The sequence below is a fragment of the Lissotriton helveticus genome, chromosome 4_1 (genome assembly GCF_964261635.1).
Source record: "Lissotriton helveticus chromosome 4_1, aLisHel1.1, whole genome shotgun sequence".
In the NCBI taxonomy this organism is placed as follows: Eukaryota; Metazoa; Chordata; class Amphibia; order Caudata; family Salamandridae; genus Lissotriton; species Lissotriton helveticus.
The window spans coordinates 1,363,945,656-1,363,969,297 of record NC_136063.1 but is presented as its reverse complement, the minus strand read 5'-3'; the positions used below and the strand labels follow the sequence as shown (position 1 = coordinate 1,363,969,297).

The following is a 23,642-nucleotide window of genomic DNA, read 5'->3' as shown; positions in this document are numbered from 1 at the left end:
AAATTTACAATCATGCAGTCCCCTGCAAATTTTTTATGCGTGTACCCCACCCATTTGACCCTTCTGCCTGTTTGGATATACTCTGATATATTATTGGGACCAGTACAGTTTGCGTCACACCACGTCTTAATATTATGTAATTGAGCAATATCCGTTTCACTTTCACCACTTTTCAGTACTGGTACATTCACTAGGATAGCAACATAAGGTGTTGCTTCCGGGGGAAGGTGTACAGGTGGTGTCACACGTTGGGTTCTAGACCCTAAAAAATTAGAGGTGTCTATTGCAGGGGCTATAGATGTAACTACAGCCGGACGGGGGTTACTTGACTGTTGTACCCTAGTTATGCTAGTGACCGGTTGGGAGTTAATAGTACCTACAGATACTTGGGGCAGGGGGGATGACATTGGGGGAGTTAACTCTTCTATTTCTTCCATCACCGAGTTTATTTGTGTGTTTGGGTTACAAGATAACTGTGATGCAATATTTAGGGTGCATGAGCAAGGCCTGCTAGGACCAGAGGACAGAAAAGTATTAATCCTATCGCATTTCCCCATTATATCTGCTACACAATCTCTTAGAGTTTCGATTATATCATTTGAAATCTGCACTAATATTCCTTCAACTTTATCCACAAGTACTCCCTTCACCATTTTTTTCAGGGAGAGTTCTATATCAGTTAACGGATGTCGGGCCTTTTTCCGTAAATATAGTCTTTGTTTGTTTGTTCTTTGGATAACACGTTTAGTGCGTTTTGGTGCATGAGGGGTTAGAACATTTGTGCTGATATCTTCTTGTTGTAGAGTATCTAGATTATCATTGTCTTGGCCCTCATGTAAGTTGATGTTTGGTTGGCCTTGTGTTTCAGTGTTAGGCAAATTTCCGATAATTATGACTGGGTCAAGGGGAACAGGGAGACTGTTTGCAGTGGGAGGCAATTGACTGTCCAGAATTATCTGTTCTAGCCCCAGCTCGCGTTCTTTAGCTGCAATTTCTTTGGTCAATTTTCCCACTGCTGTGGTTAAGTAGTTCATAATACTTTCAGAGGCAATAGCTTTACGTGGAACTTTAGCCTTGACTGGACCCACATTTGCAGAAGTATGTAATTTCCGCTTACCCATTATGGAGGGTGGAACGAAAGGAGGGGGCCAGTCCCGTCCCTCGACGGCCACAGACGGCCCGCCCTCTACCCGGGCTCCGCCCGGCGCTGTCCGCGCGCGTCCCGCGAGGCGGGAGGAGAGGCTCGCTCTTATGCGCCTCCGGGCGCGGGAGTGTTACGCTGCTGCCGGTGTCCCCGTGTGAGAGCAGGGGACGCTGGGTAATGTAGTCTCGACGCTCCCCCCTCTCGGCGGCCGCGGTGCTGGAGCGGCGGCGGGGGAGAGCGGAGCAAGTCTGCTGGGTAGCTGGAATTGAGGAGCAGGTAGGACTTCAACAAACAATATCCCCAAGCTGGCTGACACCCTCCAGGTTAGTATGAATAAAGTCTTCTTTCCTGTTTTTTATCGTTATGGCATTCAACGTCCTAAAATCCACACAAGCGCGCAGCTCACCATTGGCTTTAGGAATGAAGAAGAGGGGCGAGGCAGCCGGAGACCCCCGAAGAATATAAAGGATTTAATCCCAGTTTCTGCCTCACTGTCGGTCCCCTCCACAACGGGCAGTTTCTTGGCTGCTCATGATTTTACAGATGCTTCTTTTATTTTGTGAAAAAATGTTGTTTTTCTTGTTGTACCTTAACGTACTCAGTCACAACGACCCAACGAGGAGGCCCGAACCAACTCCTGCCAAATTAAAACAATACACGAGCATCCATCCGTCCGTCCGCCTGCCTGTCTATCTACATGTGTTCCGCCATAAAAATCATTTCTGAAGACTCAATTAGAGACGCCACTTGGCTTGCCTGCCTGCCTTTAGAGAGGTATTCTGAAGGGGTGAGTGAGGCGGGCTGGCTTTCAAACCATCCCCACATCTGCGTGGGAACAAGTGCAAACCAACACATAAATACAAATTTTGTCATTTACAATGCCAATAGCTCAAACTTTTCAAAAGGCGAAACCATTGCATTGTAAATGCTTGTTTTTATATGTGCTGTTGTCTGCTTATACTGCTGGTCTTTGTTTTCTCTTATAAAATTGGTTATAAAAAAAAAAAAAAAAAAAAAAAAAAAAAGAAGACCTCCATCCTTACACAGTCTGTCACTAATCCAGGGTTTTCGGTCCCTCAATACCCTCAGTTAACGGTTATTTGATGTTAGAGCTCCAGACTACAATAGGTTAATTTGCCTGCTGATTGACCCTCTTACCCCTCCTCCATTCTTACCCCAGAAAATTCTATTTCCCCTTTAAATGGTTACTTGTTTACATATGTATTGCATATTTTCTCCTATGTTCTATATTAAATATTCTAATTCTGTTTGGGGCTGCAGATCAAAAGGGAAAAAATAAATAAATAGGGGCTCCTAATGCTACGCCATGATTGACTCAGTGTTGGACTTTGCTTTTTCAGCAGGGTTACCCCCAGACTTAGTTTCTTGTCCTCCTGTTTTAGAGCCTGCTTCTGTTGATTTTAGGACAATGGCCACTTTACCACTGCTATTCAGTGCTAAAGTGCATATGCTCTCCTGGTAAGTTACGTTTATTGATTGGTGTTTCCATGATTGGCATATTTGATTTACTGTTAAGTCCCTAGTAAAGTGCACTGAGGGTGCCAGGGCCTGTAAATCAAATGTTGCTAGTGGGCCTGCAGCACTGATTATGACATCCACACAATCAGCCTTTCAAAAGTTTCTCGGACCAGCCACTGCAGTGTCTGCATGCAGTTTTTACTGCCATGTCGACCTGGCAAGTGCACCCTTCTTGCCAGGCCCTAACCTACCCTTTTATTACATGTGAGTCACCCCTAAGGAAGGCCCAAGGTACCCCTGTGGGCAGGGTGCAGTGTATGTGAAAGGTAGGACGTGTACTGGTGGGTGTGACAAGTTCTGATAGTGAAATACAGCGTATTTCGTTTTACACTATGGAAAGGCTATCTGTCCCATAGGATAGAATAGGAGGTGCTTTGTTACATCTTACAAGTATAACTTCCCACTGGGACGAGATAGAGAAATGTAGTTTAGTATGCCTAAACTCAGACCGTAAAAATGCATCTTTTAGTAAAGATGATTTTTATGTTGTGGGTTTGAAAATACTACTTTTAGAAAGTGAGTATTTTCTTCCTTAGCCATCCTATGTGCCTCTGCTTGTTTGTGTTTTGACTGTCTGGTTTTGGAGGGACTGGGGAATGTAAATTCCCTGTGGACAGCCACTGGGGGTGTCGAGGTGTGTCCTGCCTCTCCTGGATGAGTCAGGGCTGGGCTGAATAGACATGTGCTGCATTCAGAGTAGTGGGAGGAGTTTCACTAGCACCTGAATAAGTCTGGTCTGCATTTGGAGTGGTGGGAGGAGATTTCCCTTGCATCTGAATAGGCCCTGTCTACCTTACATAATGCTGTCTCCACCCCCTGCCAGGAAGCTGGGCCAGAGAGGACATAACTGGTTTGGACTGAGCTGAGATACTTTAGCCACAAGAGAACAGAGGAAAATGTGGTATAAATATTGTAGCCCAGACCCCAGAACTTTAGAACTTGCTTGGATCAAGTAACCTGCCAAGAGCAAGAGCTGAAAGAACTACCAGGAGGAGTACTGCCCCTTTGCTGTGTTCATTTGCTGGGTTGGTCTGCAGTTGCTGCTTCTACCTTAGGCAGTGAAAGGACTGGACTGAACTTTCTTTACTTGTTGCTGAATATCTCCAAGGGCTTGAAACAGAGCTTGCCTTCTGTTCACGAAGTCTCAGGGACAACAAAGACTTCACTTGGCTCTGAGTACCGGCTCTGGAACCCTGGGTTTCAGTTGCCACTGAGGGGTAAAACAGCCAACACAGTCACCGACACCCCTGCTGGCTCTGTGTCCTGAAGGCACTGCAAAGGACACTGCCGCACTTCGCAACGCAACCCTGGTCTTACTGACGATGATTGCCGGCACCGAGCCACTGCTTGCACCACAATCTGTGGGCTCCGCACCGCATCGCTTCACTCTGCCGCACTGGTCTCACCATCGACGTTGCTTCACACTGACCACGACACCTGTGACCGCACCATGGTTTGGGGGTACCACTCACAAGTTACACAACGCACCGCTTTATCCCACACCGCAGTCTGGGCCGACCGCGCCAGCTCCCATCAACCGACACAGTCGCTTGCTACGTGACCTGTCAGCACCGCCACGAGCACCACCTCACTCTGCACCACAGCACTGGTCTCACCGACGCAGCTGGATGACCGCTATGAGCCGCTGCCTGCACGGCGTTTTGAGGGCACCACACGCCGCATCGCTATGCTTCACATCGCAACCGCGACGGCTGCCACGACCGGCCCACACCAGCGTGGTCGGCTGGAACCAAAGGTACCGTTTAAGAGTCTCCGGACACTAAAGCCGGTCCACATTGACGCGGTCAGCCAGAACTGTTTGATGCTCTTGTTTTCAGCACCGCAGTAGCACTGGATGGAGCTACCGACTTCAATAAACTGCATTTTTAAGTCATACTTGCAGAGTGCCTATTTATTATTACCTATATGTTGATTTTTGTATCATATTTTGGTCTTGTTTCACAGATAAATATTGGCTATTTTTCTAAAATTGGTGTGGTGTCCTTGTGTAGTGTTTTCACTGGATTACTGTTGGTTATGTGCAATTGCTTCATACACTGCCTCGGAGATAAGCCTGACTGCTTGTGCCAACCTACCAAGAGGGTAAGCAGGAGTTATTTCAGTAGTGTATCCCCCTCATCCCGACAGGAAGGAAGGGTCCCTATTTAAACAAAGGTGCAAACCATTGCCAACTAGAGACCCCCATTTCTAACACTCAGGATGTGAAGGACATGTCTGAAAAAAAAAAAAGGTAAAACCATAACTTATTGCATTTTCATTCACAACTAAACTTGTTGGAGAGTTTTATTGAGAAGCTAACCTTTTTTTGGGAGGGCCATCTTCCGAATCTGATGAGGTCACGCTATTTGTTTGCGAAGATCCTTGCGAGGTATCATCCTTCTCAGTCTCTGAGGACAACTCTGATTCCTTAGCCTGGACTTTAATCAAAAGCCCTGCAGGAAAGAAAAAAAACAACTTTCAGCGCACTGCAAAACAGAATAATCAACAGCCAAATCTGGAGGACCGAAAAAGGCGACATTACCACTTACAAGATTTATATATTTCACAGCAGACTTATCTAAAAATAAGATTGTGTCTAACCTACAGTACTAAAACTATAACCCGTGCCTTTTTTTTTTTTACTTCAGCTACTATTCTCTATACATCAGCCTTTATGGGTATTCGTGTGTCCATTTAATTCCACCATTCACCTCCTCATCAAGCATGCCCCCACTGCGTGGTCTCCTCACCTCTGTGCCAAGCTAACTTCCTATCTTCCCCACTACCGTGTTCTTCAATTGGTGCTCACATGTTCATGGTCTGCTCACACCCCACCTGATTCTTTCATTTTGTATTTGGCTCTATATAGTCTCCAACCCCTTCCTCCTTACTTCACGTCCTAGATTTCTCCGATATCCAAGCAACCTAAATCACTGCAAGCAATAATTTGTCCCCTAACAATGGAACTCTACGGTACAGTATGTTGCTCTTATACTTTTTCCAGACCTTTTATAAAACATTTGCTCCACAAGTCACATCATAATAGCTCTAGACCCACACTCTCATAACATGACACATTATTATTATTATTAATGGTTTAATTTGCCCTCCTCCGTTTTTGTTGTTTTTCTGTACAGCACATCAGTGAAAGCACTTGAACAATAACATTTTAAGGTGTAGAAGGTGACAAGAAACTATTATCCCGGATCAACAGACACTGAACTATACTCCTGCTGGTGTTAAAACAAACACCACAACAGGCGATCACACACAGCTTGAAGAGAAGCCACCCATGATCCAACGTACATATTTATGAATTCTATGACATATAGACACTATCGCAGACTTACATGGATGGGCAACATGCAGTCATAAAGCAAAGCAGATTATCAGTGTAACGTTTCGTGGAACGACGAACATAAAACTCAAATGGACCAGGCCATTACAACACATTTAGAAACAATGTCCCAAGTCGTGTTAGAATGATTAGTCACCCGAAAACCAGTATTGGGGTGGAATTTGCCAGATTTGTAGGCAATCCAAGTGGCACAGTCAGTGTAAAGATGTCATGAAAACACAACATAAAATCGAAGGTCCAAAGGCTGTATTTTCAAGACAAAGATTCAGTAACAAACAAGTTCATATCCAAAGATAAAAAAGCCGACACGTTTGTCGTTTCACGACTTCCTCAAGGCTGTTAATTTAAAAAAGACAACATTTGTACACTATTGCATATGTTACTCAAAATAGTGTCAATTAGTTATTTTTTCTTTTTGCTCATTTACTCAGTCAAAACAAAGAAGAGTAAATAAAAAAAGGAAAGGATCAATTGCGAGAAACCAAGGCTAAAGTTTGTAAGGATGACCGGATGAACCAAACAGGCCTTTGGCGTGACCCCCAAAAAACAATTAACCAAAAGGAAGTATTTTGGTAATTAGAAAAATACCCAAAGCCTTCATATTTAAGGTCCGGGATATCCAAAATAAAACATGCACCATTGGAAACCAGAAATACAGTCCTTTTCAAGGAAAAAAAAACCAAAATAGTGGCCAAATCCCGAGAGTACCAGTATAATAAAAATACCTGAATGGTATCAATAGAAAAGGAGCGAATCAGCTCCAGCAACGTCTGGTATAGAAAATCCTAAAGTCCTCGGAGCCCAGAGGACAAAAGAAGAAATATGAAGTCAATTTTCAGTTTAAAGACTAAGCAACGTAGACCATATGTTCTCGTAGTAGAGCGCGTCAAGCATACTAAAAGGAAAAGAGACGAAAAATGTGGAGGCAGTTGAACAGAAAAAGAAGTCCATAAGCGGAAGCAGACAAGTCCTAGGGCTGATCTCCAGAGCCCACAAAGTACATACACATATAAGTATATACTAAAGTATATACAAGAGGTCTTGAATGCTCGACCTAAAAATTGAGGAAAGAGAATAGGCAAAGGTGACAGGTGAGGAGATTCAACAAGCACGATGTGATGAGAGTAACAAGGTGAAAAAAATGAAAGGTGCAACATGAAGGGATGACTTTCAAGCAGTAATGAGAATAGGTGGGTGGAGAAGAAAAAACCTAGTTAGGGGGGGCATCCTCAACTGGAATACAGATAGCACTGATTGTATGCACATTTACTTCTTAATCCATTCTACTAAAAGAATGTCAGTTGAAGGTAGTACCTATGTGTTTTGTACTTTGATGCAGGGTGAACTAGAGTTGGGAGTGCTGTAAAGCAAGGGAGCAGCTAATATGCTCTTAGTAGATTCTGGAACTTACTGCAAAGATTAAGCAGGGCTATACGTAGATAAACCCTATAAAATGAGCGAGCAACAAACTGATACAGGAACGCTTAACATCTGGTTCCAAGGGGTATAAACTCATCAAGTATAATTTTTCACACGTGTCAGGTTTGAATTCAAACTACTGTAGGCCAGCAGAAATGTCATGCATAACTCGTATCTTTCGGCATACATAAATAGCTGTTATTTGGACCTGTCCAACTTATTAATTCAATATCAGATCTTCAGAGTCTGAAACAGAGGGGCCATAACGAATTTTACTCTGGTCCATATTACATAAAGATTTTTGTGATTAGGAGAAAATGTTATTAATAGATTGAGGCATAGCATATAGTATGCAACAATCATTGCGTATGAATTATTTCAGATGAGTAACACGTATGAATACTTGTCCACAAATAACCCTTTTATATATCACATTGGTTAGGCAATCTAACATTTTAAAAGTTCAGACGAGAAAAGTTTCCTATATGCTATTATTGTTCTCCAGTGATGGATTCATTCCAAATTTATAACCTCTGAATAATTCCTTGCTGCCAGGCTTGACGTTAGAAACATCAAAATGTTTTATACTTTGTTTATTTCTACATTCTATGATTTCTTCAAAAAGAAAAAAAAAACATTTAAAAGTCAAACGCCATTAAAGCATAACACTTCAGAGGTGTAGTACCCACAACAAAATCTGTATCCAAGGCTTTTAGATACAGTTAGTGGCGCTTACATTTGAGCAAAGACAATTGAAACTCAGTTCTATTTTTTTTCCGGGGAATTATTTTTAAGCCACAACGTGGATGGGAGAGATGTGCCATTCAGGGCAGGATCTGGCGATAAAAAACTGTTACAGGTATGCAACACTTCCTTCTCCATCAAGACTCCTTCAACAGATTCATTTACCATAGAATTTATTTTACCTCCCTGACTATCATAGGAGTTAGGTGCTGGAAGGTTTAATCAGGCAGAACATCCTGTGGGTTTTCTGACGTTCATGGCCATCTGCTCTAGCATCTTAGTCCAAACAATGTGCAAAGAAAAGTGCACATTTACTTTCAAGTGGGCGCTTTGCAGGTCTCAATAAGAGGATTATTATAAACTAGCATTAGCAGATCCAACAGGTCTCGTCTATCTAATATAAATGTTTGTCTAAAGTATTGTTTGAAAAAGATAATAACAAACACATTTCAGAAAACTAAAGGAAAAGCAAAGATCTTCTGGAGTCTCAAAACTGTACATTTAATCTAACGTTTTCAACCGTTATAAATGCCAGGGTAAATTTTTCAAATACACTTCACTGAGGAAACGCTGAACATATTTTAAAAAAATAATAAAGATTGTGCCGGAATATAAAGTAAATTTTTGCCAGGCCTAATTTACTTTCACAGGATTCAGTGACAGTCTTCGACGGTAGTCCATGGAACAGATTTGTAGGCCTTCAGAAAAAGTGTCATCCTAAGTACACCATCATCAATCTTAATTCGGTGCACGTTGTGTTCAATTCTTTTGCATAGTGCTCAAGATAAACAAAAGAAAATTGACACATTTGGAGATGCAGAAAACGCAAACCAAATGCTATTTTAGAAACATAGTAGGAGGTTACATAGATGGGTCAATATGGACCAACAGCTCACTGTATGTAGCAACATCACAGGCTCTGGTCAGTCTGCAGCTCTGTGCTCAAAATTAAACTGCAAATCATCTGTAAATGGATTTATCTATCTCATGCATACGCTTCATGTCTGTATTTTTACAGAGTTATACTTTCAATTGCGGATGCTACGTGCATGTGCAGCGCTCACTCCCCACAGCATATAGGTCATTTTTTGACGGGTTTCTAAAAGCTGGGCAAGTTACAGCGCTCTTGAAGCAAAACCCTTTTGCAGATAACTCGAGAGCCTAGTCTTGGTGTTTCCTTAGCATTCTAGGGATGGCGGTCCTAGTTTTGTCCTGGGTCAAGCGAGACTACAAGGCGCATAATTCTAAGAAAAAGGGCACTCTTGCTATGTCTTCTGTACTAGAAAGTAGCAGAACCCTCCTAAATGTAAGTTTACAAGATGGCGCAATGGTTTTGACCTTTATTTTACACAGCATTCTATTGAGGTACTATTTCATTTCAGACAAAGTGAATCAGAAATACAATACCCAGAATGCATTGGGTTGTGAACATCTGCCACCGAAGACCCGTGCACAATATTGTACTAATCTTGCTTACATACAGGACATGTGCAGGTGTGATACACGCACCACCGTTCTCACTGCACTACCTCATTAAGCAATGCTCGGTGTGCAGTAGCTTTGCTCACCAAGGACGCCATAGGCAGCACAGCAGCATATAGAGAACTGCATATAGTGCACACCGAAGAGGGCTTCTTTTCTGACACGTACACACGGGCCAGAACAAGTGTGCCCAACCTGTTATGCAAGAAACCAATCCTTGTACCACACATGTGGTGCAAGAAACAAATCCTTGTACTACACATGTGGTACACCTTGGCTTGAACAATACCTGGAAGTTCACAAGTAAACCTATACCATCTAAGCCGGAGAGCTCCCGATTGTTTTCTTTGCAATATAAGAGTCCTAGTCATGATCACAACAGGACTGCGAATAAAGAATGCAAAGCAAAAACACGGAGCTGGTAACTTCTCCAACTGAGTAGGTCTTAGGTACGACGATTTAAAATATAACAGACTTGCTGACCCACGTTTTTGATAATGCGGCTCTGCCTATAGGAAGGAAGCTGAACGTTAAACTAGAGTGCACTTTCAATGCCCACGTGCTTTGCGAAACCACGTACCTGCCTGCACATTCAAAGCCCCAATACAAGTCACGCTTTAAAACACACAGCTCAGTTTCTTCATGGGGGGCCCCCTTCACTCTGCTTAAACCTCAAATCGGCTGTGGAGTCCCTAACTTTAAGAAATGCCGGTGCTTAATTTGCGCAGGAACTTCCAGGTGATGGAACAGGCACTGATTTTTGGGAACCACTCCCATGCTCTTAAGGGAGAGACTGCCTCTTGATAAAGTCAGATTGTGGGCTAGGTACTCTGGTATACCTATTTTGAGGATGAACCTAGCTTCAAATGGAAGCAATTGTAGGGACCTTAGTGACAGTGTGATATGGTCAAAGCGCCTCAGTCCTGTTAACCCTCAACGCTGCAGCTAGACTGTTGTCTTTAGCGGTGCCAGTTGTGATTTGGAAATTTCCAACAGTGTCACATTTCCATAGTCAAGCCTGGATAAAACTAAGGATTTTATTGCTATTCTAACGTTGGAAGCTGGTATGAATGGTTTCAATTAGTTAAGGAGTTTAAGAATACATGTCTAATATAATTAGGGTAAAGGCATAAATCAGTCCATTTGAAGATTCATAATGAGGCTATGCTACAAGGATGGGACCAACGGTAAGAGTAAGGTAAGCCATTGAATATGAAGCTAACAAATGAGAATTAATTTAAAGCTAACCAATGCAATGGGCGAACTCTTAGCCCATTAAGTTCAGAGTAGATCTTTCACAACCAGTCTGGTAGACGTGATCTTAAATTACACATTTGCGGTTTTGCTTCCAAAAAAGAAAACTTGAACACCAAGGTCGGTTTTTATCTGCAGTTAAATAAAGCTGGTTAGCCTCCACTGTCCACCCAGAAACTGACTGTTTAGTAACCAGGCCCACAAGGTAAAAGCTGTTTGGTTGAACTACTAGTCGTATTTCAATTGTTTTCCAAAGAGTAGAAGGCACACTTCACAGACATTTTTGGAAAAAGTCGGTGAGAATATAATTTGGTTAAACTGGAAATATGAGATGACTGAAGATTTGTAAAAAAGGAGGATTTTTAAGGACCACGCTGACAAACCGTAAAAGGATCACCCACGACTTTCCAACTCATTCATTTCATGCCACGGTTGGACATTTGTTTAGAAAAACAATCCAATCACCCTAGATAGCAGCACCACTTTATGTTTTAATGGAGGAGCAGGTTAGCTGACAGGATGGAACATTCTTTATTACCCCTCCAGAAAGTCATGAATGACAGGATCTTTAAAAACACAGACCCTGCCCTGGAGATCTCCTATAAAATAATGGCTAAGAAATGCACTCTGTCAAAAAACACTGGCAGCGCAACTTATTCAAACAACATATACAGAGCCACCTTCGCCTCATGACAAAGGAGATGGACTGGGAAAAAGTGAGATGTACCAAACACAGAAAAGCCCTTTATTTTACTGGCTCATCCAGGTGGACAATTCAAACAGGCAAGTCATGCCAGAGGTACTAGTCTGCATATCACCGGTTTCCAGTATAGAGCATAATCATCTAAATCACCTGTACCCTGCATGATACCATGGCACAAACTCTCTCCATAACAGTCTGCCTTGTACACAGAGCAAGGGGAAAACTTTTACCACAGGAGACTAAAAATTGCAACCCTAAGTAGGAGTCGAGAGAAATCAAGTGAAGTGTAATGGGGCTTTAAAACTGGGAGCAGTACTCGGACCCCTGTACATCAGCAAGGTACCTTGTTGATGGACGATCCATGTTCCAGCATGGGAAGCAGAATAACTGGCCATGTGCAAAGGTGCAAGAAACACTGGGAATGGTAAGGTATCTTGAGCACAATCAAATTCTCCAGCCAGAACCAAACAGCTTGTTTCAGCTGACATGAAAAATGTGTGTCGCGGTCTAGAGAACAGGTATCAAATGACCAGGAGCAGGAGCCCTTTCAAACGCCAACTGAAACCCCCTCCAGAACGGTTGCTGCACAGTTCTAGCAGGTCTAATCTCCGTCTAGGTGCAGAGGTAACAAGTCACTACTGTACAAAAAGAACAGATAAGCTTCAGCTTCTGGGAGTACTGTTTCTGATCAGCTGCACAAGATGCCACTCACACCTTTCTCTCTCTGAGCATGCACCGTGGACCCAATTTCCATCCTCCTCATGGGCTGTGGGGGGTGGCTGCACTAGGAAGTGCAGCCTATTTTGTAGTGTAGTTCCTATTATCCCAATAGGCTCTGCGCATTGGAATAATACCTTCAATAGTATAGGCCTAGACCAGACGTTAACTAGGTCTACTACTGTCGATATTAGACTTAAAGTTTTGGGTTTTGCCAGCTAGCTCAGAGTTCACTAGAAACTTTCTCGAATAGGCAAGGAGGAGTTGAACCTCCCTGGATAGACAAGAAGGGATTTAGTTTCTGACAACCATAGAACTTCTCTCTTCTCTCTCCCATTTAGTCCTGGGAAGGGTCCTGAGGAAAGGACTGCCATACGACACCTACCAGGTCGTATACTGGGCCCCCTGATCACGGGGGAGCCCTTGCAAATCATATGAGCACCCCTTGGTCCTGACGAATTGCTCTATAAGCAAGAAACATGTTGACCATCCACTCACCAAGGGTTGAATGAGGCTTACTACCTTGATAGTTCTGCCTCTATACCCCTTGTATTTTTAATAGAGCGGTGAGCCATATCATTAAAATCCCAATTTTTGGACTCCACCGACTCCTTTTATTTCACCCACGCTCACTTTTGCACACTCACATATTACCTCCTTGCATGGTCCCCTTACATCCACACACCCTTTGGCGAAGGAATAGAAGATCCCCGCCAAAGAGCAACAAGTATTGTTGCCCGACAGGCATTGCACTGCCAGCCTGGCGCAGGGGCAGGGTACCGATGATGACGCTGAACGATCACCGGGTGGGATTACAAGTGTAGTCCAACCGGCGACTTGTGTGAGGTACCCCAAAAATTCCAAGAGAGGGTTCACTACACTCACCTTTTTACTGTTTGACCCGACAAGAGAGAGACCAATGACAGTCCTTTAGCTGACTGCAACCGGGGAACTCTGTATTTCTTTTTGTTGATAACCATAGAACATGACAACTTTGCTCTCCCCTAATCAAGAGTATATCTCTAGAGTCGTGTGAAAACAAAAGACGACTTATTTTACTCAGTCAGTACGTGCATTCTTAGTCTCACCAGATTGTAGAGAAAAGGAAGAGACGGGCGTGTTCAATAAAAGATGTTATTTATTGATCAGTCTCTTTTCTCATACAAGAGAAATGGATCGATATTATTGCAATACTTATGGTTAAGTAAAGTGCATACAATAAAAGCAGAAGTATAAAATAATACTGTAAAAACATTGATATGGTTTCTAAGCCATATGATGGTTTAAAATGGATAAAATAGATACATACACATATACATTTGACTAATCGTACTCAACTGGTGTTTCTAACTACGCCTACCCCAGATGTACCTGACCTAAGCCTAATACGTGGGCGGGAGTAGAAAGTAGCAGTTTAAGTTAAGTTTGTTTTGCCAAGTGACTGACTCAAGAATTCTCTGTGAGGGGTTATTCAGTTCTGTACCTGGAGTCTAGGATGAATGAGGGATGGTATCTCTCGTCTCTGGTCTCGATATTCCAGGCTGCCTGCGAGGGCTACCCGGAAGCGCCGGAGCTGGATTTCTCGGCAGGAGAAAGCAGCGTCTCGTTCTCAGCGCGTCAGGAAGGCGGGGCTGCGCCAGCGGGGTCTGCTCTGCTCTGGGCTTCGGCAAGTCTGGCTGCTCCGATCTCGTCACCACCGTGTGTGTTTGCATAGGGCAATATCGGTAATATTTATACCTTTAAGGTGCCGAGATTGACGTAAGGATGGACATAGATACGTCAATAAGGATGTCATACGACCTGGTCGTTAGCACATTCTTTTGCTGAAGTTCTCGGTGAAATCAAAACAATGGCCGCAGGGTTTTTCCCAGGTCTGTCATAGGTTTGATTTGTTTTGAGAACTCCGTATGCCTTATCAGGGGCTGGAGGAATATCGCTTGTCTAATTAGATTGCAAGCGTTATGACCTAATCAGATAACACGTTCCTGTGCCGTAGTGTGGCTTAATCAGATAACGGTTCCTGCATCATGGGGGCTTTCTGCATCACGGGATGGCTGCTAGTTAACTTGTTAACCAGAATAGGGTCAGGAATAGGGGGATCGATACAGAACCTATAGGAATACATCACACCCACTCCACGCTAACTATGGACATATTTACAAATCTATGCATAGTAAACATACTGTAGAGTATCGTGTATACCTTACCACCCCAAAATACATAAATGCATTTTGAATTTATCAAATATACGGAAAAAACTGTCACATGTATTATATGCACTCAAGCTGTAGAATAACGCTAAAGTAATCACGCATATCTATACATTATCACTAATTTGTATATGAGAATTTACACATGAAATGGCTCTTAATACAGAAAAAAGTTTCGAGACCATTCCATCACAGAATAAAATAATTATGAACATACCAGCGGGCAGCTAATGTCTATAAAGTATCTAAAAATAGAAATTTTAGTTCTCCAAGAATAGTTCTCACTTTAAGCAGAAGATAAGTGTCCCGAAAAATTCGTAAAAATATTTTTGGGCTGCTGAAAAAAAATTGCTGTCCGTGAACAGGAGGGAAAATTGTTCATGGTATTTTGCTATTCTAGTTGAAGGCCAAATTCAGGGAACGCCGTATGCGAGCTTGCTCAAAAGTCTCTATTTCTGCTCTGGTGAGAACATCATATCATTTAGACTGTCGAAAAAGCTGTCAACAGCTTCCTGGGAGAGTTCCACTAACTCGGAAAAAGATGTAACCATGCATTCGTGCGCATGATTGTCTCCATTGACGTTTTGATTAGTATTGCTGACCGAAGGTCGTACCTGATCAATGCTGCTTTCATCTTGAACTTCACTACCCCTTAATCGTAGTGGTGAAGCTTCCACGAATGCCGTCATCAGGATTGGTAGCCGTTGAGGGCAGCACAAAGCATGAGCCTTTATTGGACCCAACAATGTTTCTGCATCCATTGGCGCATCTGATTGTAGCGTCAGACAGGTGTCTAACACGCATTCTTCTCCGCATAGCAAGCACCTTAATACAGGTAAAACACATCGTTGCCACATTGGTCGAAATGAAAGAAACCAAGTCATGTTCAGGTCTCTAAGCCGGGATAGTCCCAGGATTTTTGATATCCGGTCCCGGTATCCAATGGCTAGGATTGTTTCTTCCCTTGTCGCAGGTGTTTTGTCTGTGACATGGTTTGCCATAACGAAATATAAGGACTAAGAATAGGATTCCTGCAATTAGTCCCAAAACGAGGGGAAGTCCGCCAAAAATCGAATGGACGAAATCTGGAAAAATACCCAGTATGGCTTTGAATGGTGTTAATGCCATCGAAAATACTGTCTTAAATACTTTTGAGACTCCACTGGTATCAGAAATATTTAAGATTTCATTCAGGATTTCTGCGAAATGTATGGGGGAATTAGTTGATAACAATGAGTGAATCTCTGCAGTCGTCCTTGCGACTAGGAGATCATACGTTTCTTTTGATGACGTGAGCCTGGTCGGCGTCTAAAGAAGCACTGTTTTCATTCTGCTTAAAGTATCTATTCGAATAGAAGTAATTTTCAAGTTGGGCCATGCCCTTGCCTCCCTGTCTGGAAGGGAGCTGGGGAACAATAAGCGTCCACAGCACTTGACCTTCGCAGTCGTAGTGTTAAAAATAGCAATGTGTATGTACATAAGCGGCGTTCATTTATGTTCACAGTACCCCTTGGTGTAAACAGAATGGATATCGTTAAAACTCTGACTGTGTTGTCCCACTAGCATAGACCCGTGCTCACACGTACACGACAGCCACTTTAGGCACCATGGTCTCTCAGTTTGCGGTTGATCGCCAGCGCCCCTTCCCTGACCCTGCAAGCTTCCCCCATGCACCCTGGCTGCCCCTCTCCCACATGCGCGAGTCATGAGCCCACCCCTCCCGCATGACTCTGTCCCTAAGAATCGCACCCCGCGCCTGACCAACACCTCCTGTCCCTCCATGAATACCCCTCCTTTGATGACCTCTTCCTCTGAGCCTGAACGTCAGCACTGACTACTGGTCATCCCTTAGCCTGAGGATACAGTTTATTGCCCACTACTTTATGCACTCGTCTCTCTTGGAAGAAGCTACTATTGATCATGGCCACCCCACCCCCTGAGACTCGATCAGGCACACACATTCCAAAGGAATCAGCAGAACACTCAGCTGCGTGACAGCCCCTCCTATTGCATGGAGGATAAGGGCCCTACTGTAGCCACGTGTTGAAATACCTTCATACTATACAAAGCGTTGATTGTAATAAAGGATGCCTGTGTGCCACAAACCTGTGTATAAAAGACGAAGCCTCAGAGAAACTTGTTAGAGCACCTCCCGAAGACACTATGCGAGTGTCCCAAAGGACAGGCTCTCCTCATGAGTAATAAACCTTTTTCCTTGTCTTCCTACTTCCAGTGCCCGTCTCTTTATTTGGTAACTTCTCAAGAAGGAAACAAAGAGTCGCCCTGCACCAGCAGCCTGGGCATCGGGTGCGATCGGGGCTGACTTTTCCACAGTAGTTACGAGATAAGGAGTCCCGGGCATAAGACTACAACATCTGCGGTCCACAATTAGAACGTAACTCCCATTATAGAGTCTCTGAAAGAATGGTTCTACCTCTGTTGCAGGTGCGCCTAGCTGGTGACATGAAAGGTTATTTGAGTTCCCTTCACAGGCTCCATGCAAACTAATTCCATTACACAGAAGTGTACCGCTCAGTGACATCGCACAATTATTGCCACTAAGAAACACTTTGTCCTTTATTACTGACACATGCATGTGAATAGGGCAAGTTCCATGTTGTTTTAATGTACCTTTTTCCCAATTTTTCGTACATGCCAGCCTGTATATATTTTTGGCAGTATTGAAACCTGAAGGTAGATATTGGAATATTAATTATCCCATGTATTATCCATTCACTGACAGGTCGTTCTGACATTGTCACTGGTAATCTCTCGAGTTTCTCAATGCTCAGGATTGTATAATCAGCACCCTTTTGTGCCATACTGATTTGTTTATCAGTGAGGTTAAAGATATTGAATAATGACGTTGTGTTGATTAAACGCCAAGGCACATAGCCTGAACGCAGATTTTGTAACGTCCAGCCAAGCTGTACAATAGAACGCAATTGAGACTGACCGTGTTGTAACAACAGTAAGTCTTGCGATAATATGTCGATTGCTGAAGACACAATGCTGTCCAGAGAAAAAATTCTGGAGGACAGAGTCATTAACCCATTGTCCACTACAGAAAGTGATTTTTCCAAATTAATACGGTCAATTTCCCATATACTTTCCGCTGTCTCAATTTGAGTCACCTTCCAGGCCTCGTTGTATGCTGCATATACAGAGGCTGCTATGAAACGTTTCTGACGCTGTTTGCGCGGTCCCATAATGAAATCACGCAAGTCAGCACCATCAGTAAGTAAAGTTAGGTGTTGCTTAATTTCTGCCAGTGTGGAAGTTTGTAGCCACTGAAGGCATAATTTGCCCACACTGTAGGTGGTTATTATCCCTGGGTGTTGTCTTTGGGAATATCTAGGGTCTGGCCTGGTCATTTTGAACCCCTGTGTTTTGTTCAGGAATCTGTCTTGACAGTTATTAGTATCTGTGGGCCAGATCAACCACTTTTTCCAATCAGGATGTGTTCTGTTTTGGTTTAATACATAATTTACGTCTATCTCTTCATCTGTAGAGCTATTGCTGTTCATTGTTGGTTTTGGAATAGACGGTTTATTTAAGTCTTTGATTTTGGCTAGGCCAAGACAGGTAGTTTGTTGAACAGTGTCATTTAAAAATATAATTTGTTCTGGGATCATGCAGGCTCTAAACAAAGATTCTATACCCTGCACTTGCCATTCTTTTGTACCCCAAACACTCTTTACTTCAACGTTTTTGTCCCAATAATCAAAACCAAAAGTATTCATTTGTTCAAAGAATGAGTCTGAATATATCAATTTCGTGTTTGTTATCATGGTCTTTGTCCCTGTCTTATTCGACAATTTGAAATAAAATGTTTCAGCATTACTTGTGTTAAAACCTGAAAAGTATGAATATTTGTCATAAACGGTTCTTGAGCTTCCTTTTGGAGGGGTTGCACAATGTTCCCATTGATTATAATTTAAAACATTTCTAGGTTGTGCAGATCTATGTAGAAAATGGTTACCATAGTGGTTATAACAGTACATACTATCATAATTTGTCGAACCCTGCAAATAATCATGTTTGGTAAATTTAGCAGACATCACTAAGTCAGACATCATATTATTTATACTTTCAAAGTCCCAATCATCAGCAAATGAGCTTGGTTTTACAAAGTCACTCAACGAGATCTTAATTTGGTGTGGATATTTCAGGATTTCAACCGGACCATAAATTTCGTAGTCAGTGTTGTCCCATGCTACCCCACCCGGTATAGGATTGGCTGTGAAGTTGACTGAAGAAAGTTCTCTTTTCTCGACGTGTGAAGATGTGTGTGGTTTGAGGATCAAGTTGATTTTCTGACTTGCTGTGTCCATTTTAGCATATTTTCCCTCAATGAAGCGTCCCAAAGTTAATACCATGATGAGCCAAAGTATGAGGATAAATGCGCCAAAACCCACCCAAAATTCAATCCATGGAGAAATCAGATATGTTTCTTTCAGTTGTTTCAAAAGTACTTTAACTTTATCTTTAAAGGTTTTTGTTGATGGCTGTGTTTTTGATTCAGTGAAGCCTTCAGAGGAATCATCGAAGTTTATGAAGTAGCCGGATGCAGTTCTGTCAATTGTTCCAATTGCTTCAGGATTACTGTTTCTTGCATAGTCGTTTGTTACTTCATTATAGATTGGTGTGTCTCTGCTAAATGTTTTTATTTGGGTTTTCAGAGGTCTAAGTTCCATTGCATTGTTGCATAGTCCTTGTTGTAGTTCTGTAGGCGTTTCGAATGTGATTAGCCTCTTAGATTGAACCTCTGTGTTTGTAGCAAATCTTGGTGTTCTACTACTTATCGGGAGTCCACTTGGCCTACTATTTGTTATCGAACAAATGATTGTGGTTTTACCAGGTCGATGGATATAACTCGGTTCTCCTTTTTACCAGCAAGCGGCGGTAGTACAACTGATCTTGTCCCGTTGATAGACAAGACAGGAACTGCTTTTCTGTAAGAAGGCCCAAATTCCTTCTTTACCGCGATCTTTTCTCTGACTAGATCCCCGACTTTTGGAATCCAGACAGGTCTTGCTGGGACAGGAGGTGGTTCTTCAGTGGTTGTTGGCTGCTGTTTCAACTTTATGTTGCTCAGGTCTTTTCTTGTTTCGTTTAAGTCCTGCAAAACAGCCAAACGATCTTTGATATCAAAGCTTTTTTCTTTCACCACTGAAGTCTGGCTGTCGAGGTCTAAGACTAACATCCTAGTTCCAAACAATAATTTGTACGGACTGAATCCCTTCAGAGAATTTCTTGGCAGGTTATTTAGACTACGTTGGACACTTATTAGATGTTTGACCCACCCAGCTCCCGAACCTAATACCTTTGTGTTATAGATAGCTTTATGCCTTGGTTTTTTCTTTACACCATCCCGTATCCCTCAGGAAGGAAGTGAGAAGAGTCCCGCTGTGCTATGCTCATTTGGCCATGTTTCCCCTCAGGCTGGAGGGCTAGAGTGAAAACAATGGTCAAACGTAGCATGCTTCTAGCGTATATGCCATTTAGACTCGCAAATCTTTGTATAACAGTCCAGACGTCAGCCGAGTGCTGGTGATCTACATTATAAGTGGAAACTAGCCTGTATATGTTAATCGGACGCTTTGCTTTTACTGTTGATCTTTTCTGGAGTGAAACGACACGGTATTACACCGTTTCTCTCACCATTGCGATTTCTGTTACAGTTTGGGCAGTTTTTTACAAACATGGTATGATGCAGGCTCATGCCTGGCCACCAGTACCTTGATTGTAATTCTTCCAGAGAATCTTTTAGTTTGAGGTGTCTGAGACCCTCGCCCATATGTGCGTCTGCTATTAACAAGGTTCTCCTGTCCATGTTTGGAATCACTATCCCCCACTCCAGGGATTCGAGCAAAAGGGACGGAGTTTGCATCGATTATGTATGTATAATTGAGTGGATAGTTGATCGGTAGTGCTGAGCAGTCGCCTTTTGATGACGTTTTCACCGCCACCACTGTTTCACCGTCAATATACTTCACTGTACGCTTTTTTCGAGCTAGGGAAGCCGATTTAGTTGCTACCGCTGTGGCTGTCTCAGCCAATGAATTCCCTGCAACGTGAACGCCATCACGCTGATGACTCAGTGAGTGTGTCACGTGAGTCTTTGGTAGTTCTTTTTGTAAAAGAGCTATTTGTTACCAAAGCAGTTTCTGCTTTATTGTTGCATCTGTGTCATCTTTGTAACCGTTTTGAATCCATGTCTGCAAATCGTTGTTATATGATTTGACGCAGTAATATGAATCGGACACTATAAGTGTCGGGAATTCGCGATCCGCATTATCTAGAGCCATTTTCAATGCCATTATTTCAGTCTGTTGTTCTGAATTAGTTTCTACTGAGTGTGTTTTTGTTAATAGAGGTCTTAGTTTACCTCCGCGCCACACTTCTTTTGTAATCTCACATGTTGGGTTGTATGCTTGTTCTCCCCAAACGGAGGGTTGAGCGTGTTCGTCTGTATAGATTACACAAGCGTATTGTCGTAAGGGCAGAATGTCGATAGGCAGAGGGAATGTTCTTTCATATTCTAGATTTTTCAATTCCTTTAGTTCTGGATCAAAGTAGTAGTATACTTTGTCCGTTGTAATTGAATTCACCCATTGTATCCATTCCGGATTCAATGTTGTTGTTGGTAAATTACACGGTGTTGTTAATGCCTCAAAGGCTGATTCTGCTGTTCTGACTGTGATGTGTCTACCGTCCGCTTGATCTTTTTCTCTAGCTATTGCGGTTTGAACTGCATGAACAATGTTTTCTTTAATGCTGACTTTCTTTTCAGCTTCTGTGTACAAGTGTGATTTGAATGCAATTGGTACCTTTTCTCCCTCATTAGAGGTCAGGTATGTGAATCCGCATCTTCCTGGGATGACTCGAATCACAAGATTGCGTGTGTTATCACGTATTTCTAATTTTGTTTTAATTAACATGTCTGTTTGTAAGGATCTCAAAATTTCTGTGTGTATTTGAGTCCAATTTGTTCTTTTAAAATCTGGTTTTATTAGATCATAAAGGGGTTTGACCCTTTCTGCGTAATTTGCAATGTATGTTCTTCCGAAATTTAGGAAGCCTAGAATTGACTGTAGGTTTTTTAGTGTTCTAGGTGCTTGGAGTACGGCACATTTCTCTAGGAAATTGTCAGCCAGGCTTTTGCCTTCACTTGATAATTCGTATCCTAAGAACAGGACTGTTAGATGGGCAATTCTAGATTTTTTAAAGTTGAATTTGTAACCCTCTGCTGCGAACCCAAGTATTATGGTGTTCACTCTCTTCAAGTGAGTATCCAAGTCATCATCTGTTAGGTATATGTCGTCGACATAAGATAATGCTTCGTCATCATATGTTTGTAGTAACTCTGTTACTCTCGCTGAGAATACCCCTGGGCTATTCTTGTACCCCTGGGCTAACCGACAGAATTGTTTTTGAGTGCCATTTATTGAAAACGCAGACAAATATCTGCTCTCTGGTGCTATGTTTTGACAAAAGAATCCATTAGAGATGTCTAATGTTGTTTTGTATTTTTTGCGCACTATGTTATTCATTAGTGCAGCACTATGCGAGTTTTGCACTGCAAAAGTTTTGCAACATGAGTTAAGGTGTCGGTAATCCAAAACTAGACGATATGAATTGTCTGGTTTGGAGACCGGAAACAAAGGGTTGTTCATTTGTGAGGTGCAAGTTTCAATCACCCCCTGGTATTCTAGTTGATCTAGGATTTATTTTACCTGTTATTTAGCTTCTTGCTTAATTGGGTACTGTCTTTGTGCAGTAGGTTGTGATTTTAACTGGATTTTGTGAGGAGGAGAGTCCTCATCCCATCCTACATGATTTTTATATAAAGCAGGAGTTAGAGCTACTGCCCACTTTCTGGCAAGTGTATATTTTTTATGAATTGGGATATGATTTGAGAAGGCAGGCATAATTATTTCTTCGCCATGAGGGCACTCCCTGACAAACTCTGGTGGCCAGTCTTTTTCAGCTAGAAGGATGTCATAGCCCTTGGAGAGATTATCCCAAAATAGTCCTCTTATTTTTCTAGTCTTATCCCCTTCTATACGTAAAGTTATTTCATATATTTTGTGAGGTTTGCTAACTCTGGTGTCTGCAGTTTCCACTTGAAGATATTCATTCGTGTCCACTGTCTCCAGAAGATTCATAAGGACTTTGCGAGCTATGCTCACTTCTGCTGCGCTGTCTAGCATTGTCTGAGCCCATTCTCCGTTTTTCAGTTGTGTCCTCAGTATTCTCGGCATTGTTAACTACTTTAATACTGGCTACCTTCTTTTTTGGAAATTGTATTTTCTTTTTTAGATGAGCAGATTCCTTGTCTTTGGACTTGGCGTGCTCTTCTCTTTGTTCTGATCGTCCTCTTCTTTCCGATTTCTGCGAGGAAGTCTGAAAAGATTGAGAGGGACGTGTATCAAAATCTTGATATCTATCAGGCTTCTTTATATTATCCCTATTTCTAAGGTTATATCTTTTCCCAGAGGGGTCACTTTGGGGTGACCTGTGTCTTTGGTTCGGAGATTTTTCTCTCCGCCGAGGAGACCTTCCTCTGGACTGGAATTTCTTTTCTTTAGGATTGGATTGTTTGTTTCCATCCCAGCTCTTTTTTTGTGATGTTGAATTATTATTAAAAAATATTTTTTCAGGACTTTCAATCAGTTTTGGTTTTACTGGTATTCCACCTAAACTATCTCTACCTAGTTCCTCATAGGATTTTTCTATAATTCTGGCAATTTCAGCTGGTTGGTCTGCTATATCTGTCTCCTTTAACCTCTGGCGGATCGCCACGTTTGCTGCTTCTCCCTTTATGTTGGCTAATAATATAGCCGAGACCTGCTTGAAGTCTTTTAGTAATTTCATACCAAGAGTTAAAGCGGGTTCTGGACCGTATTCGTCTTGAATTTGTTTTAGCACATCTGGTATTACCGAAATGGATGGAACACCGTGCGTTTTTGTGTAGATGGAAGCAAAGACTGTACCCCAAGTGTCACAGTCCTCCACGTGTGGTGCGATTCCCATTGGAAGACAGATAGTCAGAATCCTGTGTTTTTC

The 23,642-nt window shown here is 42.4% G+C and overlaps 1 protein-coding gene across 3 annotated transcripts in view; it reads right to left on the bottom strand.

The window, feature by feature from the left end:
• The window catches only part of JARID2 (jumonji and AT-rich interaction domain containing 2), a 666,167-nt gene that overhangs the window by 376,207 nt on the left and 266,318 nt on the right, over positions 1-23,642 (bottom strand). For all 3 annotated transcript variants that reach the window (XM_078687918.1, XM_078687917.1, XM_078687919.1), the window contains exon 3: positions 5,004-5,136. In XM_078687918.1, coding sequence (XP_078544044.1) covers positions 5,004-5,136 — 133 coding nt within the window. The remainder of the gene's footprint in view (positions 1-5,003; positions 5,137-23,642) is intronic.